Below are 14,313 nucleotides of genomic sequence, written 5' to 3' on the forward strand. Positions count from 1 at the left end.
GTAGCCCCAAAAGCCATAATCTGGTAACAATTAAAACTGGTCGACTTACTGCCAAGAGAGATAACCACATATAATTACAAATTCGGGTATAAACTACCACAATGTCTCAACACCATCCACACAGAACTCGGCCATTGCTCCACAACTTAAAGATCTGCTTTATTGGCACCAATTATAGCACGCTATAGCTAGGGTAGTTTTGTACTTACATAATAGACCCGCCACGGTTGTACATCGACCCTAGGATTTACAATTAGTGTGCATAGCTTCTCAACACCATTAGGCTTTTTTGTGTCAACACTGTGTGGAAATATGTTAATGTCTTCAGTGTAGTTTATCATAGAGCTTTCACACAAAGATACTCATACAAGAAAAAAATGTGTGGCAGGCATTGCAGACTAATTGGTAAAAAAAGAGGTCATCTTACGACCAAGGCAGGTCGATTACGAAATCTCCCGAAACTTTTCCATGATAGCGTGCTTTAGATGGGGTCTATAGACCTTTAACAGTAACAGGGTTACAATATATATATATATATATATATATATATAAATATATATATATATATATATTTATATATATATATATATATATATATATATATATATATATATATATATACATATGTATGTATGTTTGATATGATATGGTATGAGAAAATTGAAACAGGACACATATATAACAAATAGGAATACTCAATTTTTAATCATATTAACTGAAAATTTCACAATTTTCTACTAATTTACAAAGCTATGTGATGCTATCAGAATAAACTGAGAAAATCTATTCGTTTGATCTTGAGATGATTGCATAACAGTGAAGCTAATCAGCTTTAATAAAAGAGTCTTAATCCGCATAATGAGGTGAAAGTTTTTCCCTTTAAAATGGTGAACTTTGCTTTCTTACATATGACTACTGAAACCAAAAACGAGTCCACAATCGATATTCAAATACATCATTTACATTCTCTGTCTCCTCAATTTGTAAATAGGAGGATGTAGTAGCCTTTTCAATTACAGCTTTATATTTAAATAATTATAATCTGCTGCTCTGGAGAAACAAGACCCAACTCCCACTTTTTTACGATCAGGTGATATATAAACGAACCCTGAGTAATACCTTACATTTTTGTTCTTCATAACCTTAGCTTATAGTACGTCGTACATCATATAACCTGAATATTATCGAGTTAAGTACATTTCTCTTCTGTAAGCAAAGCCGTCATAATCCTCTCCTTTCGCCATTTATCACCACTAGTGATAAAAATTAGACATCCATCAAACATAGCAATTTTTAAAGATTCGTGGGTATCACGACTTCACAGAAGAAATGGTAGCAAACATTTGCAAGTCGAGCCTCACAACGGCTTCATTTTCATAACCACTGCTGCAACAGAACAATTTTTATCGCGTGTAATCCTTTGAAACAGACATATACCTGTATCCCAAGGAGCACCGTATATTCCATTCAACATAATATCATAACAACCATTGAACCACCAGCCGCCGGGATGAAATTGAGTATGAGCACAATTATGGCCGGCTAAGTCATTGTCCTGATCGTAAGTTGAAAATTTCATATCTCGCTGGTAATCCATGTAGTCATATTCTGTTAAATGTATAAACAAGAGAGTTTATTATAATAAGCTTCATTTTAAATTTGAAGGGAACACTGTCTTCACACTTACTAAATATGTCCTTTTACAATATTTAGCTAAGTAATGTAAAGCACGTAAACAGTATCTTAAATTACTAGGCTATATATATATATATATATATATATATATATAGGCTATATAGGGTGTCCGCGTACAGAGCGGGAGGCCCGTGGTTCGAATCCCGGTGGAGGCTGAAAGTTTTTTCACTGTTCTTGATTTTCCAACTCATTACGATTTTCATTTATATATATTCATTTGCCTTTGTCGTTTACCTCCATTGCATTAACATAAAGTCTGTTAGAAGTATCTCTTTCGAGATCCGGCTTTAGGAATCACAAATGATTTTCGAGTTGGATAGCATCATGTTTGATCTCTAGAGTAGGGCAAAATATGTCACCAAAAACAGAACTAGTATTGTTCGATATAGGTGACAAACGCCTACAGTGGAATTACGATCTTCCTTACCGGTTTCGAACCTCTGGACATACAATCAGCGTCCATAGCCTAGTGGTTAGGGTGTCCGCGTACAGAGCGGGAGGCCCGTGGTTCGAATCCCGGTGGAGGCTGAAAGTTTTTTCACTGTTCTTGATTTTCCAACTCATTACGATTTTCATTTATATATATTCATTTGCCTTTGTCGTTTACCTCCATTGCATTAACATAAAGTCTGTTAGAAGTATCTCTTTCGAGATCCGGCTTTAGGAATCACAAATGATTTTCGAGTTGGATAGCATCATGTTTGATCTCTAGAGTAGGGCAAAATATGTCACCAAAAACAGAACTAGTATTGTTCGATATAGGTGACAAACGCCTACAGTGGAATTACGATCTTCCTTACCGGTTTCGAACCTCTGGACATACAATCAGCGTCCATAGCCTAGTGGTTAGGGTGTCCGCGTACAGAGCGGGAGGCCCGTGGTTCGAATCCCGGTGGAGGCTGAAAGTTTTTTCACTGTTCTTGATTTTCCAACTCATTACGATTTTCATTTATATATATTCATTTGCCTTTGTCGTTTACCTCCATTGCATTAACATAAAGTCTGTTAGAAGCATCTCTTTCGAGATCCGGCTTTAGGAATCACAAATGATTTTCGAGTTGGATAGCATCATGTTTGATCTCTAGAGTAGGGCAAAATATGTCACCAAAAACAGAACTAGTATTGTTCGATATAGGTGACAAACGCCTACAGTGGAATTACGATCTTCCTTACCGGTTTCGAACCTCTGGACATACAATCAGCGTCCATAGCCTAGTGGTTAGGGTGTCCGCGTACAGAGCGGGAGGCCCGTGGTTCGAATCCCGGTGGAGGCTGAAAGTTTTTTCACTGTTCTTGATTTTCCAACTCATTACGATTTTCATTTATATATATTCATTTGCCTTTGTCGTTTACCTCCATTGCATTAACATAAAGTCTGTTAGAAGTATCTCTTTCGAGATCCGGCTTTAGGAATCACAAATGATTTTCGAGTTGGATAGCATCATGTTTGATCTCTAGAGTAGGGCAAAATATGTCACCAAAAACAGAACTAGTATTGTTCGATATAGGTGACAAACGCCTACAGTGGAATTACGATCTTCCTTACCGGTTTCGAACCTCTGGACATACAATCAGCGTCCATAGCCTAGTGGTTAGGGTGTCCGCGTACAGAGCGGGAGGCCCGTGGTTCGAATCCCGGTGGAGGCTGAAAGTTTTTTCACTGTTCTTGATTTTCCAACTCATTACGATTTTCATTTATATATATTCATTTGCCTTTGTCGTTTACCTCCATTGCATTAACATAAAGTCTGTTAGAAGCATCTCTTTCGAGATCCGGCTTTAGGAATCACAAATGATTTTCGAGTTGGATAGCATCATGTTTGATCTCTAGAGTAGGGCAAAATATGTCACCAAAAACAGAACTAGTATTGTTCGATATAGGTGACAAACGCCTACAGTGGAATTACGATCTTCCTTACCGGTTTCGAACCTCTGGACATACAATCAGCGTCCATAGCCTAGTGGTTAGGGTGTCCGCGTACAGAGCGGGAGGCCCGTGGTTCGAATCCCGGTGGAGGCTGAAAGTTTTTTCACTGTTCTTGATTTTCCAACTCATTACGATTTTCATTTATATATATATATATATATATTAATATCCCCATTGTTGAGATCTGCATAATGACTGAAAAGGTGACGAATCAGTTTGTGTCTTCTGTTTCGAATGTAGACTATAGCTTCCTATAACCTAAACAAGAATGAGGGTTAACAACATTGGCCGCAACTTTGGATTGTGTATTTTTTTATTTATTTTTTTTATTGAGGTATTTTCTATTCGCGGAACAATACATACCGAAGCTCCCTGTGTAGCTTCCAAGCGTTATCTCGTATTGTGTTGCCTCGGAGCTAACTCGAAACAGGTTGTAATGAAGGTATGCACTGTCATCATTGGTATTGCTGAACCAAATATCAATTCTTAGTTGATGATCTCTCTGAGCTGATATGACGTGTAATTTCTCATTTCCAAGCCAGAAACTAGAGTTAAGATCACCAAATCCATCTCTGTAGTTATTCCAAGTCTCATAAAATGACACAGATCCACCAACCCGCTTCTGAAACAGCTGTATAAAGAGTAACCGCTATGATCATAGAACTATACATAGTGTATAAGTCGAATATTTTGTTGACAAGATCTACATTTTAATTAGGATGACAAGAGTTGCGTCTGGAAGAGATCATGTAATTGCTCAACTTAAGATGAATTTGTCCGACGATAAATACCTTCCTTGAGAGGACTTCAAAAATGATAATTAGGAAAGACCGATGATGTTACTTTGATGGTATTTATCTACTTCGAAAAACGTTGTTTCACATCCAATTCCTAAATGATCGTTAAATTAGATAGTATATCCCGTGTAGCCCTACATGGTTTGAATTCATTACTCAAGTTACCTATCATAAGGTATCACTGGTGAAAAGATTACCCAGAGCCTGATATTATGAACTTCTGACGTTATATAGGGAAGCAAAGTTTTGGTAAAGCGAGTGGCTGTTAGTCTTTGGGAACAATGTCGGATAGTAATTAAAGCCCCAAATATAAGAGATGGCTCATAACGCATTGGTTGCCTGATCTAAGGGGGAAAGCAACTCCACGGTTTGCTTAGGAGGAGGACATGGACATTACAGCGTGCAGCCACAAATACTAAAACTCTGTTCGATCAATATTTTGATAGATTATTGAACTTTCTTATATTTATAATGAAAGTTTAAGTAAAAAAACTGATAGATTCCTTTCATTTTAGGCATTTGCGCAAAAACATTTACTCATTTGAATTTTTCATTTTAAATTGGTGTAGTTTAATTTCGTATTTGCAGTTCTGCGAAAATATGAAATGAATAGTATGCTGGTTTTCAAAAGAAAACTTACCATCCAACCATCTTTGCAGTAAACTTGGAATGGTTCATGTGGCCAAAAAGGTGGACTTATCGAATAAATGCCATCTTCGGTGGACAAACCATTATAAACATCCTGACAGTTTGTGATTACTTGACAAGTCGTACCATTTCCCCAGTAGCTCTCTTTACACTTGCAAGATGACCTTTGACCTTGGTTCTGACAGGTTGCATTATGACTGCAGGAGTATTCTTTACAGTGAAGAACACCATTTTCACATGTGCAACGTCTTGTGCAGTTTAAGTTAACATGCGATGATCCGTTCTGTGCAGAAATGTTCACGAATACGAGCAAGTCGAGAGAAACTGTTAACTCTGCTCTAATGAGACTTCATTCAACGGTTAATAATATACAATACATTAGTGGAAACTTCAACGTTATATTCATTGTCTTTTGTAATCTGCACGTTAATGCTCCAAAAAATTGGGATATCGGCACGTTGTGACTACTGCATTTTCTGAATGGTAGATATAATAACTTCAAACGAATCGTCAAATCAATTTTTCTGCCCAACCTAAAGATGTCATAGGTGATATTCGAATCTGACTAATATTAACCTATAACCTTCAAATTACGTTTTGAAAAACTTTGTATTTTTATAGTTATTTCATATAAGGTTAAAGAAAGCGAACTTTTCAACGGAATAAGTAATAAGCTTATAATAGGAATAAGTGTGGACACAAGAAATGCACACGCTCCTTTAGTTTTTGATATTGATGTTATTTACACTCTCTAAAAGAGATCTTCGAAAAACGTGACACATGCGAAAATGACAAATGTCGAGTTATGTGAAAATACCGAAATGACTCCCATGGACGAGTGGTAGCACCCGCATTCTTCCAGCGGTATGCATGCTCCATCTCTGATTAGGAATCCATCTGGACAGACACACGTATAACCTGGTTCATCGTCACAGCTTTTAAAACATCCGTTGAGTCCGTCGGGATCATCGCACGTAGTTTGGCATGAACAGTTCATCCATATCATGTTGGTTGGGCAGGATGCTGAAGTAAAATGACATGTTCAAGTCGGCGGTCGTAATAATTGCCCTTTACTATGCATTCAACAACATGACGGTTCTTTCAAATGCTCACCTGGCCAAATGTTTACAAAAATTAGAAATTCCGAACAAAGATATTATTTCCCAGAAGAAGTCTCTTTAAGTATAATACTATAAGAATTATTTTAACTATCATTATGAGAGGTAACAATCAGAATATCGTTACTTGTAGCTTTACCACTTCAGTTTGTTTCTGACATGTAAAAGGTCAATTAAACCGAGGTTAATTCAGCATATTGCGAAGAATGTCTGTTGTGAGTGCTAATGTTATTGGTTGGCTATTAGAAAATATTCTGATTGAGAGATGAAACTAAGCTATCAAATATGTAAACATGTTACTGTTTAATCAAATAAAGTAAGTTACAATAGTGTCTTACCGTCTAAGTATTATATAATATAGATATTTGAGAAGGCCAGACGGTAGGGAATACACGTATGCCTATCTAATTCTTACAATTGTTTCTCCAATTGTGAACTGAAGTAATTGTAGACTTAATGGTATACATTTTTAAATCACCTGTTGTAGGCATCCGTGTTGTTGATAGCTCAGTTGTACTTGTATCTGTAGTTGTCGATGGCGTTTCAACGGTTGTCGTTAATAAACGTATTTCCTCCGTAGATGGCATCGACGTTGACTTGATTTCACCCACTGTTGTTTCTTGTTTAATTCTCGCACCTAAAAAGGGAAATGACCAGTGTTAGTTGCTGTTTAATCGTTTTCAATACATGTTAATTCTTTAAACCATCCAAAATAAGATAAATATATATCAACTTTAATAACTTTGAACAAGTGTATACATACTAAAGAACTAATACTGCCGTATGTTTGTTGCTCAGACGAACATTCATCATGACTTGTATCAGCTGATGAAGATGCATGAGAACTAAAGTTTCAGACGAAAAAACTGTAGTAGTAGATAAATTTGATGCTGATTTTATCACTTAAACATTTAAGCTCTAGACAAAACCAAAAGCCATCACGTTACCTGTTGAGACCATCGATGTTGTTGAAAATTCATTTTTGTTGATGGTTGTCATTTTATCGGTTGACCGAAGTAATGTTGTTTTATCTGTTGAGTGCATGGTTGTAGTTAGTAATTTACTCGGTGTTGTTACTAGTTCATTGATTGAATCTAATGATTGAATACTTAAATATCTTATTTGTTGATATTTACTATAAATAATAACACTAAGTTTTAAATGGTCCCGTAATAATTAAAAACATAGACATATGATAGGACGTTAGCATACGCTTATAAAATATTTACCTAACATTGTTAATACACAACATTCTTAATGTTTAATTAGTCCAAGCCGTGTAAAACCAAATTCTTCTTGACGTTCACATTGTCGACATAATCATGATGAATACCAATCTGTTTCATGACTGAGTCAAATACTTAAAGAAGTACACCACTTGCTGTATCGTTACCTGTTGTAGGCATCACTGTTGTTGACAACAAATTTTTGGATCGTGTTGTCATTTCATCAGTTGACGGTAATATTCTCATTGCATCAGTTGAGTATAGTGTAGTTGCTGATTGGTCACTCATATCCGTTCCCAACGACTTTGTTGTTGTTGTTGTTGAAGTTTCACCGGTTGACATAAATGATCGCATTTCATCAGTAGAGTGCATCCATGTTGATTTGATTCCACTAAGTGTTGTTTCCGTTTTTATTCTCTCATCTGTAAACGAAAATGATTAGTGTCAGATGTTTTTCTATCGTTTCCAAAGTATGCTAGGCTATCCCTTTATATCCTATACATTAATATCTAACCATCTAAGAAAAAATGTAACCTACCTCGTCAAACTGTCAGAGATATAGAATTAGAGATGTTTGCCGAGAAATATTCGAAAGAATGTTTCGATAGCAAAGTACATATTCTTAATACTTATCAGCTTGTTGCGTTCTTGCTTTACGTTCTGTTGATATTTTCCCCACTGGGGGTATATGTCATGAGTGAGATGGTGTATTATACTTGTATTTTGGATTCATCAATTGTTGTTGTAAAATAATAGTCATTATTACTAATGAATTTGTTAAAGTCAGTCTTCGATACATGCAATAATGATATGCAACCTAAAAACAAATATATTAATTCGAGCATTTCGTTAGACTCATTACCATTTTGTTAACATAACGATATACGAAAGCAAATAGTGTTGTCCATATTATTCTTCAAAATATTTCATGTACGACGTAAAGATGACTCTGCCTAGAAGAATTAAACTAACTATATTACTACATTTAGTATTCGCATACAATACTCCTGATATGCAACCAGGCAACGAGAACTCATATAGGGCATTTCGTTTGACTTACTACCATTCTTTAACATATATTACAACACTAAACGGAAGTAAATAAAGTTTTTTTACACAATAATATATAAACAGTGAGTTTTATATCAGTGAGTCTGTTAAAATAAGCAGATAACTGAACATCCGCTGCCATCAAAACATTAAGTGGTTCGTTTGAACCGAAAATATGCATATATGCATTTCCTTCTAAAACAGATTTATTTGATGTCTTGGTGCTTTTTCTTCCTTTTCCCTTTGGGCCAGTACTCAGAGGGTTGGATGCCAAATATAGTTTATATTTAGAGAGGGTGGTTGTAAATATATCATCACTACAACTTTCCATGAATAAGCAAAGAGTTTAACTAAGCTTCAGTCTTTTCAGGATTCTCTATATATTCACCAAATAGTTCATAATAATTATTATTATGCATATGACATATACGTTTGAATATAATATGTAAATGAAGCTTCAAATTAAATTACTGTTCCTTTTGCAGTGCAAAAAAAAGTCAGTTTTTACTTCGATACATTTATTACTTGTCTACATTTATAACTTCTTAGATTACTTAAATAGCAACTGTTACTTACCGATACTCGGTATTACCTCCATTTGATTGCTGCAGTTACCACCACAAGGCATAACGGCATCTTTAAATGAGTGTGGTTTTGTGCACTTGAAAAAAGCTGAAATCATAAGAACTGTTAGTTTAAATATCATAATCGAGCAGTTACATAACAAATATTTGCTACAAGTATAATAACTGATCCGTGTTTGCTGATTCATGCTTTTTCTTTAAATTCACAACGTCAAATTAATGAGATGATATGTTAGATCTACTTTCCGTTATTCTACTTACCAACGCTTCCAGCCATCGAAGAATAAATGCAAATACCAAGAAGGAAGCAATGAAAGATACACGAAAACTGAATTCCACTCATCTTCTTTTCTCAATGTTTAGTAGAATCTAAGAGTTTTTCTGGATAATTCCTTGTCAAGCTCATCAATGTTCTAAGTTACTTTGAAAACCCTCGTGTTGCTACGCAGATACCGAAGTTTTCGGGAACACACAACCAATCACGTGATTCAAGTTCGGCGTTATTGTTAATGTTAACATTCGCCAAAAAGCGACAAAAGAAAATGGAAAACAGCCACGCTATTGATCGAAAGATGTTGACGTCTTTTGGAATACAATATGAAGTCTACTTGTTCAGAAGTATACGCAGAGACACAATATTAAAATCTATGATATATAATCAATACACAGACCTAATTCTTTACAATTAAATTAATGAATTGTTATGATGTCTTATATTTGTGATTTTTGGGGTCGTTATTTAAGAAAACGTATTTTTTATATTGTTTATATTGTAACTCACTGTTTGTAATATCAACGAGGGCTCTTGTTTTCACAGCCGACCTAGATTGAATGGAGAGATTCGCCGCGTTGATTAGGAAATAACTGCTTGTGTGCGAAATCACTTATGTTTATGACCTTAAAATATATCATGAACAATTTTGTAGAATTACCAACGGTTTGGATTTCTGGCAAATTAGATTAGTGGAACTTCCGCAAACGAAGAAAATTCTTCCGCAAACAAAGAGTAAGAAATAAATGAGCAGTATGAATGATTATGTTAGACAACATTTCTTTAGGATCTGCACTAACATTTACAAATGACAGTAAATTGACATATACATCAAGAGGAAAATATTCTTCTTTTGTGAACTGGTGAGGTTGAAACGTTAATTTTGAACCGACAAAGCCCTTACGTATCACATTAGCTAAGAAGTAATGTTTACAATATAACCAGCAACATTACGTTTCGGAACAACATTACTGCAGCTTTTCTAATATTCAATACTTTATAACTTTTGGAAAACGTTTGTAAACACGGGATTCCACTAACCCAGCAAACACAAAACGTTATCATAACATTTATAAAAACGTCGGCATAACGTTTTTATGAGATATTAATGTTATATTAATGTTATATTAATGTTTTAACCAAAAATGTTTTGAAATAATAGCCTGAAAACGTAAATTTCGTGACATATTTATTAGACCACAAATAACGTTATCAAAACAAAAGACGAAACGTTTTAATAACGTTTTAAAAACGTTTTTGTATTTGCTGCGAATGTTCTTATGGTTATATAGCTACCTCGAAACGTTATTGAACGAGAAGTACGATCTTCATTCCATTTTTAGTATGAATGTTATTCATTTTTATTGACTTTGTTTATGACTATCTAAATTCAAAGTAATTATGCATTGTTCACATTCAACATATAAGGAATAATCATGTAACTGCAATAACAAGACATGATTACTCAGCATACTGAGTTAAAGTTTGTAAAGTACGGTACTGCCCTGCCCAATTTACTGTATAAACTAAACAACTGGCTGAATGAAGGAACAAAGATAAATCCCAACGACAAATTATGATGAGAGACCTAATCAAGTGGACCGTGAAGAAAACAGGCCATTAGTCACTGCGACCACCATATACCAATACCTGTTCGCCATTCATTCATGCCACATATATCACTAAACTTGTTATGCCGACACGTACGTATGCAGCCAAATTAAATACATATGTACAACATACCGAAATTGTTAAAATAGCTATTTTAACAATTATGTTGTACTTATTAGTATTACTAGTCCCATATATTGGAGGGCAATATATATGACTACACATTCGTGACCAAATCATTGAGACATTGTAATTCCAAACAAAGCTCAAACTACATTTCTAAAGGCAAATCATATCGCCCGAACAATAAAAAGTTTCAATCCCCTCATAATTTACAACGCCATCAGATTTCCATACGTAATTCTTAGCAACATCTAAGGCAGACCTGGTGAACAATATTGTTCATAAGTTTTTCATATAAGCACCCTCCATATTTTACCACAAATTCTCCTCGATCCCCCCCTTTGACCCCTCCCCTGATCGACAATTTTTTTAAAGCAACCCCCCCCCCTCCCCCGCCAGTGTTAATAAAGTTATAGCAGACATTACGTTAAGTTAGAACTTGAAACGACATAGCCCTAGTGCGTCAAGTCGATCCGAGCTACACAACAAATTTTGACGCCATTTTTTTTTTTGAAGTAGGGCACCATTGTGGGTAAAAGTACGTACAAAAAGAATTTTAACAACTGATATTTCTAAAATAATATCCTATGCATGGTTACTATCATGAAAGTTACGAAAGTACATCTCACTGTCAATCTCAAGTCCGGGACAGTGTTGCTTTTTGTCGTCGTGAGAAACTAACTATCTGCATTCTATCCGAGGATGTGAAACGAAAATGTAAATCCTTTGGAGCTAGGATCCTCCTCAATCCCAACCATGGTTCATGTCAACAAAATTTTCGACTTATTCACTATGTATAGTTCTATGAAATTAGCGGTTACTTTTTATACAGCTGTTTCAGAAGCGCTTTGGTGGATCTGTGTCATTTTATGAGACTTGGGATAACTAGAGAGATGGATTTGGTGATCTTAATTTTAGTGTCTTGCTCGGAAATGAGAAATTACACGTCATATCAGCTCAGAGAGATCATCAACTAAGAATTGATATTTTGTTCAACAATACCTATGATGACAGTGCATATCTTCATTACAACCTGTTTCGAGTTAGCTCCGAGGCAACACAATACGAGATAACGCTTGGAAGCTACACAAGAAGCTTCGGTACGTATTGTTCCGCGAATAGCAACTACCTCTGAACAGTAGTGTGGTTCAGTTGACTGAACTTTGACGTATATTGACTTTGTTAATGTTGTACTTTATGTATCAGGACCGCTTAGGACGAGTGCAAGAGAGAGATGGGGAATTGTTAATCTGATAATGTCAATGAAGTTCTTAGAATACATTTTAAAAAACCCCAGAGAAGTACACAATCCAAAGTTGAGGCCAATGTTGTTAACTTTCATTCTTGTTTAGGTTATAGGAAGCTTTTATCTACATTCGAAAAAGAAGACAAACTAATTTTGTATATATATATATACATATATATATATATATATATATATATATATATATATATATTTGTATATATATATATATAATTATATATATATATAATGATATATATATAGCCTATATATATAATGATATATATATAAATATATATAAATATATATCTATACTTGTATATATATATATATATATATATCTATACTTGTATATATATATATATATATATATATATATATATATATATATATATATATATAATAATATATATATAGCCTATATATATATATTTATATAATAAATATATATATATAAATATATATATATATTTATATATATGTATATATATATATTTGTATATATATATATACATATATTTGTATATATATATATATATATATTTGTATATATATATATTTTTTTTTATATATATATATAAATATATATTTATATATATATAAATATATATATATAGGCTATATATATATAATTATATATATTATTATATTTATATTTATATTTATATTTATATTTATATATATATATATATATATATATATATATATATATATAAATATATTTATATATATATATATATATATATATATATATATATATTTATATACGGCTACCTGCAATCTTGATTCTATACCCACTTGGTTACTTAGAAAGTGTCTTGACCCCCTTTTGCCTGTATTGACTACCATGATAAATGGTAATGTTCCTGACAAATGGAAATTTGCTACCGTTACTCCATTGTTAAAGAAAGCAGGTTTGGACCCTATCTATTCTAATTATAGACCAATAAGTAATTTGAGCTATGTTTCCAAGTTAGTTGAACGAGCTGTAGTTAATGAGATTGTCTCACATTGTTCATCACGTGCTCCTTTTCCTGATTGCCAATCTGCGTACAGGCAAAATCACTCTACAGAAACTGCACTTATGAAAATACATAGTGATATATTAATGAATATGGACCATCAACAATGCACTCTTTTAATCCTGTTAGATTTGAGTGCAGCGTTCGATACTGTTAACCATGATATTCTTATGAACATATTGCGTACCCAATTTGGTATTGTTAATAATGCACAAAAATGGATTGGTAATTATCTGTCTTTCAGAAAACAGCATGTATCTATAGAAAATATCTCATCGAAAGATTTTTCTTTGAATTGTGGTGTACCACAGGGCAGCTGTCTCGGTCCTGTTCTTTTTCTTTGTTACGTTTCTCAGTTGTTTGCCATTGTCTCTAAACACCTTCCTAACGCACATAGTTATGCTGATGATACACAGTTATATTTATCTTTCAATGCTGGTTCTCTGTTATCTGAGGAACGGGCTGTTCTGGCAATGCAATCACTTATATTCGAAATAAGACATTGGATGATCAGCAATAGGCTAATGATCAATGATTCTAAGACTGAGTTTCTTTTAATTGGTACTCGCCAACAAGTTGCTAAGACTCGGGTTCAGATGATAAAAGTAGGTAACGTGGATATTAAGCCATGTGATAGTGCAAAAAATCTTGGGGTTTATCTTGACAGCAACATGTCAATGGACATTCATATTGGAAAAGTTTGCTCAAGGGCATACCATGGACTCTATAATATTCGTCAGATCAGAAAATTCCTGGATGAGGACTGTACTAAAACTCTTATTAATGCTTTTGTAATTAGTCACACTGACTACTGTAATGCACCCTCGATTGGTTTACCTGATTATAAGCTTCGTAGAGTTCAAATGGTACTTAATGGAGCGGCTCGGTTGATTTACGCTCTTCCTAAATTTTGTCACATTACTTTTACTTTACAATCTCTTCATTGGTTACCTGTACAGCAACGCATTGAATTCAAACTAATCTTGCAAGTATTTAAA

At 34.1% G+C, this 14,313-nt stretch overlaps 1 protein-coding gene across 2 annotated transcripts in view; it reads right to left on the reverse strand.

The window, feature by feature from the left end:
* Nucleotides 1-9,570, reverse strand: part of LOC139973093 (uncharacterized) — a 39,634-nt gene extending 30,064 nt beyond the window's left edge. The window contains exons 1-9 of one of the 2 annotated variants that reach the window (XM_071979495.1): nucleotides 9,307-9,570; nucleotides 9,038-9,133; nucleotides 7,579-7,833; nucleotides 7,133-7,216; nucleotides 6,664-6,822; nucleotides 5,885-6,090; nucleotides 5,060-5,350; nucleotides 3,986-4,253; nucleotides 641-1,608 (exon numbers count right to left, since the gene is read on the reverse strand). In XM_071979495.1, the coding sequence (XP_071835596.1) occupies nucleotides 1,358-1,608; nucleotides 3,986-4,253; nucleotides 5,060-5,350; nucleotides 5,885-6,090; nucleotides 6,664-6,822; nucleotides 7,133-7,216; nucleotides 7,579-7,833; nucleotides 9,038-9,133; nucleotides 9,307-9,388 (1,692 nt within the window). In that variant the 5' untranslated portion in view covers nucleotides 9,389-9,570 and the 3' untranslated portion in view covers nucleotides 641-1,357. Of the gene's footprint in view, nucleotides 1-640; nucleotides 1,609-3,985; nucleotides 4,254-5,059; nucleotides 5,351-5,884; nucleotides 6,091-6,663; nucleotides 6,823-7,132; nucleotides 7,217-7,578; nucleotides 7,834-9,037; nucleotides 9,134-9,306 lie in introns of those variants that run through there. The other variant, XM_071979494.1, reaches the window with a different exon arrangement.
* Nucleotides 9,571-14,313: the final 4,743 nt, after the last annotated feature.

The sequence above is a fragment of the Apostichopus japonicus genome, chromosome 9, assembly GCF_037975245.1.
Source record: "Apostichopus japonicus isolate 1M-3 chromosome 9, ASM3797524v1, whole genome shotgun sequence".
NCBI lineage: Eukaryota > Metazoa > Echinodermata > Holothuroidea > Aspidochirotida > Stichopodidae > Apostichopus > Apostichopus japonicus.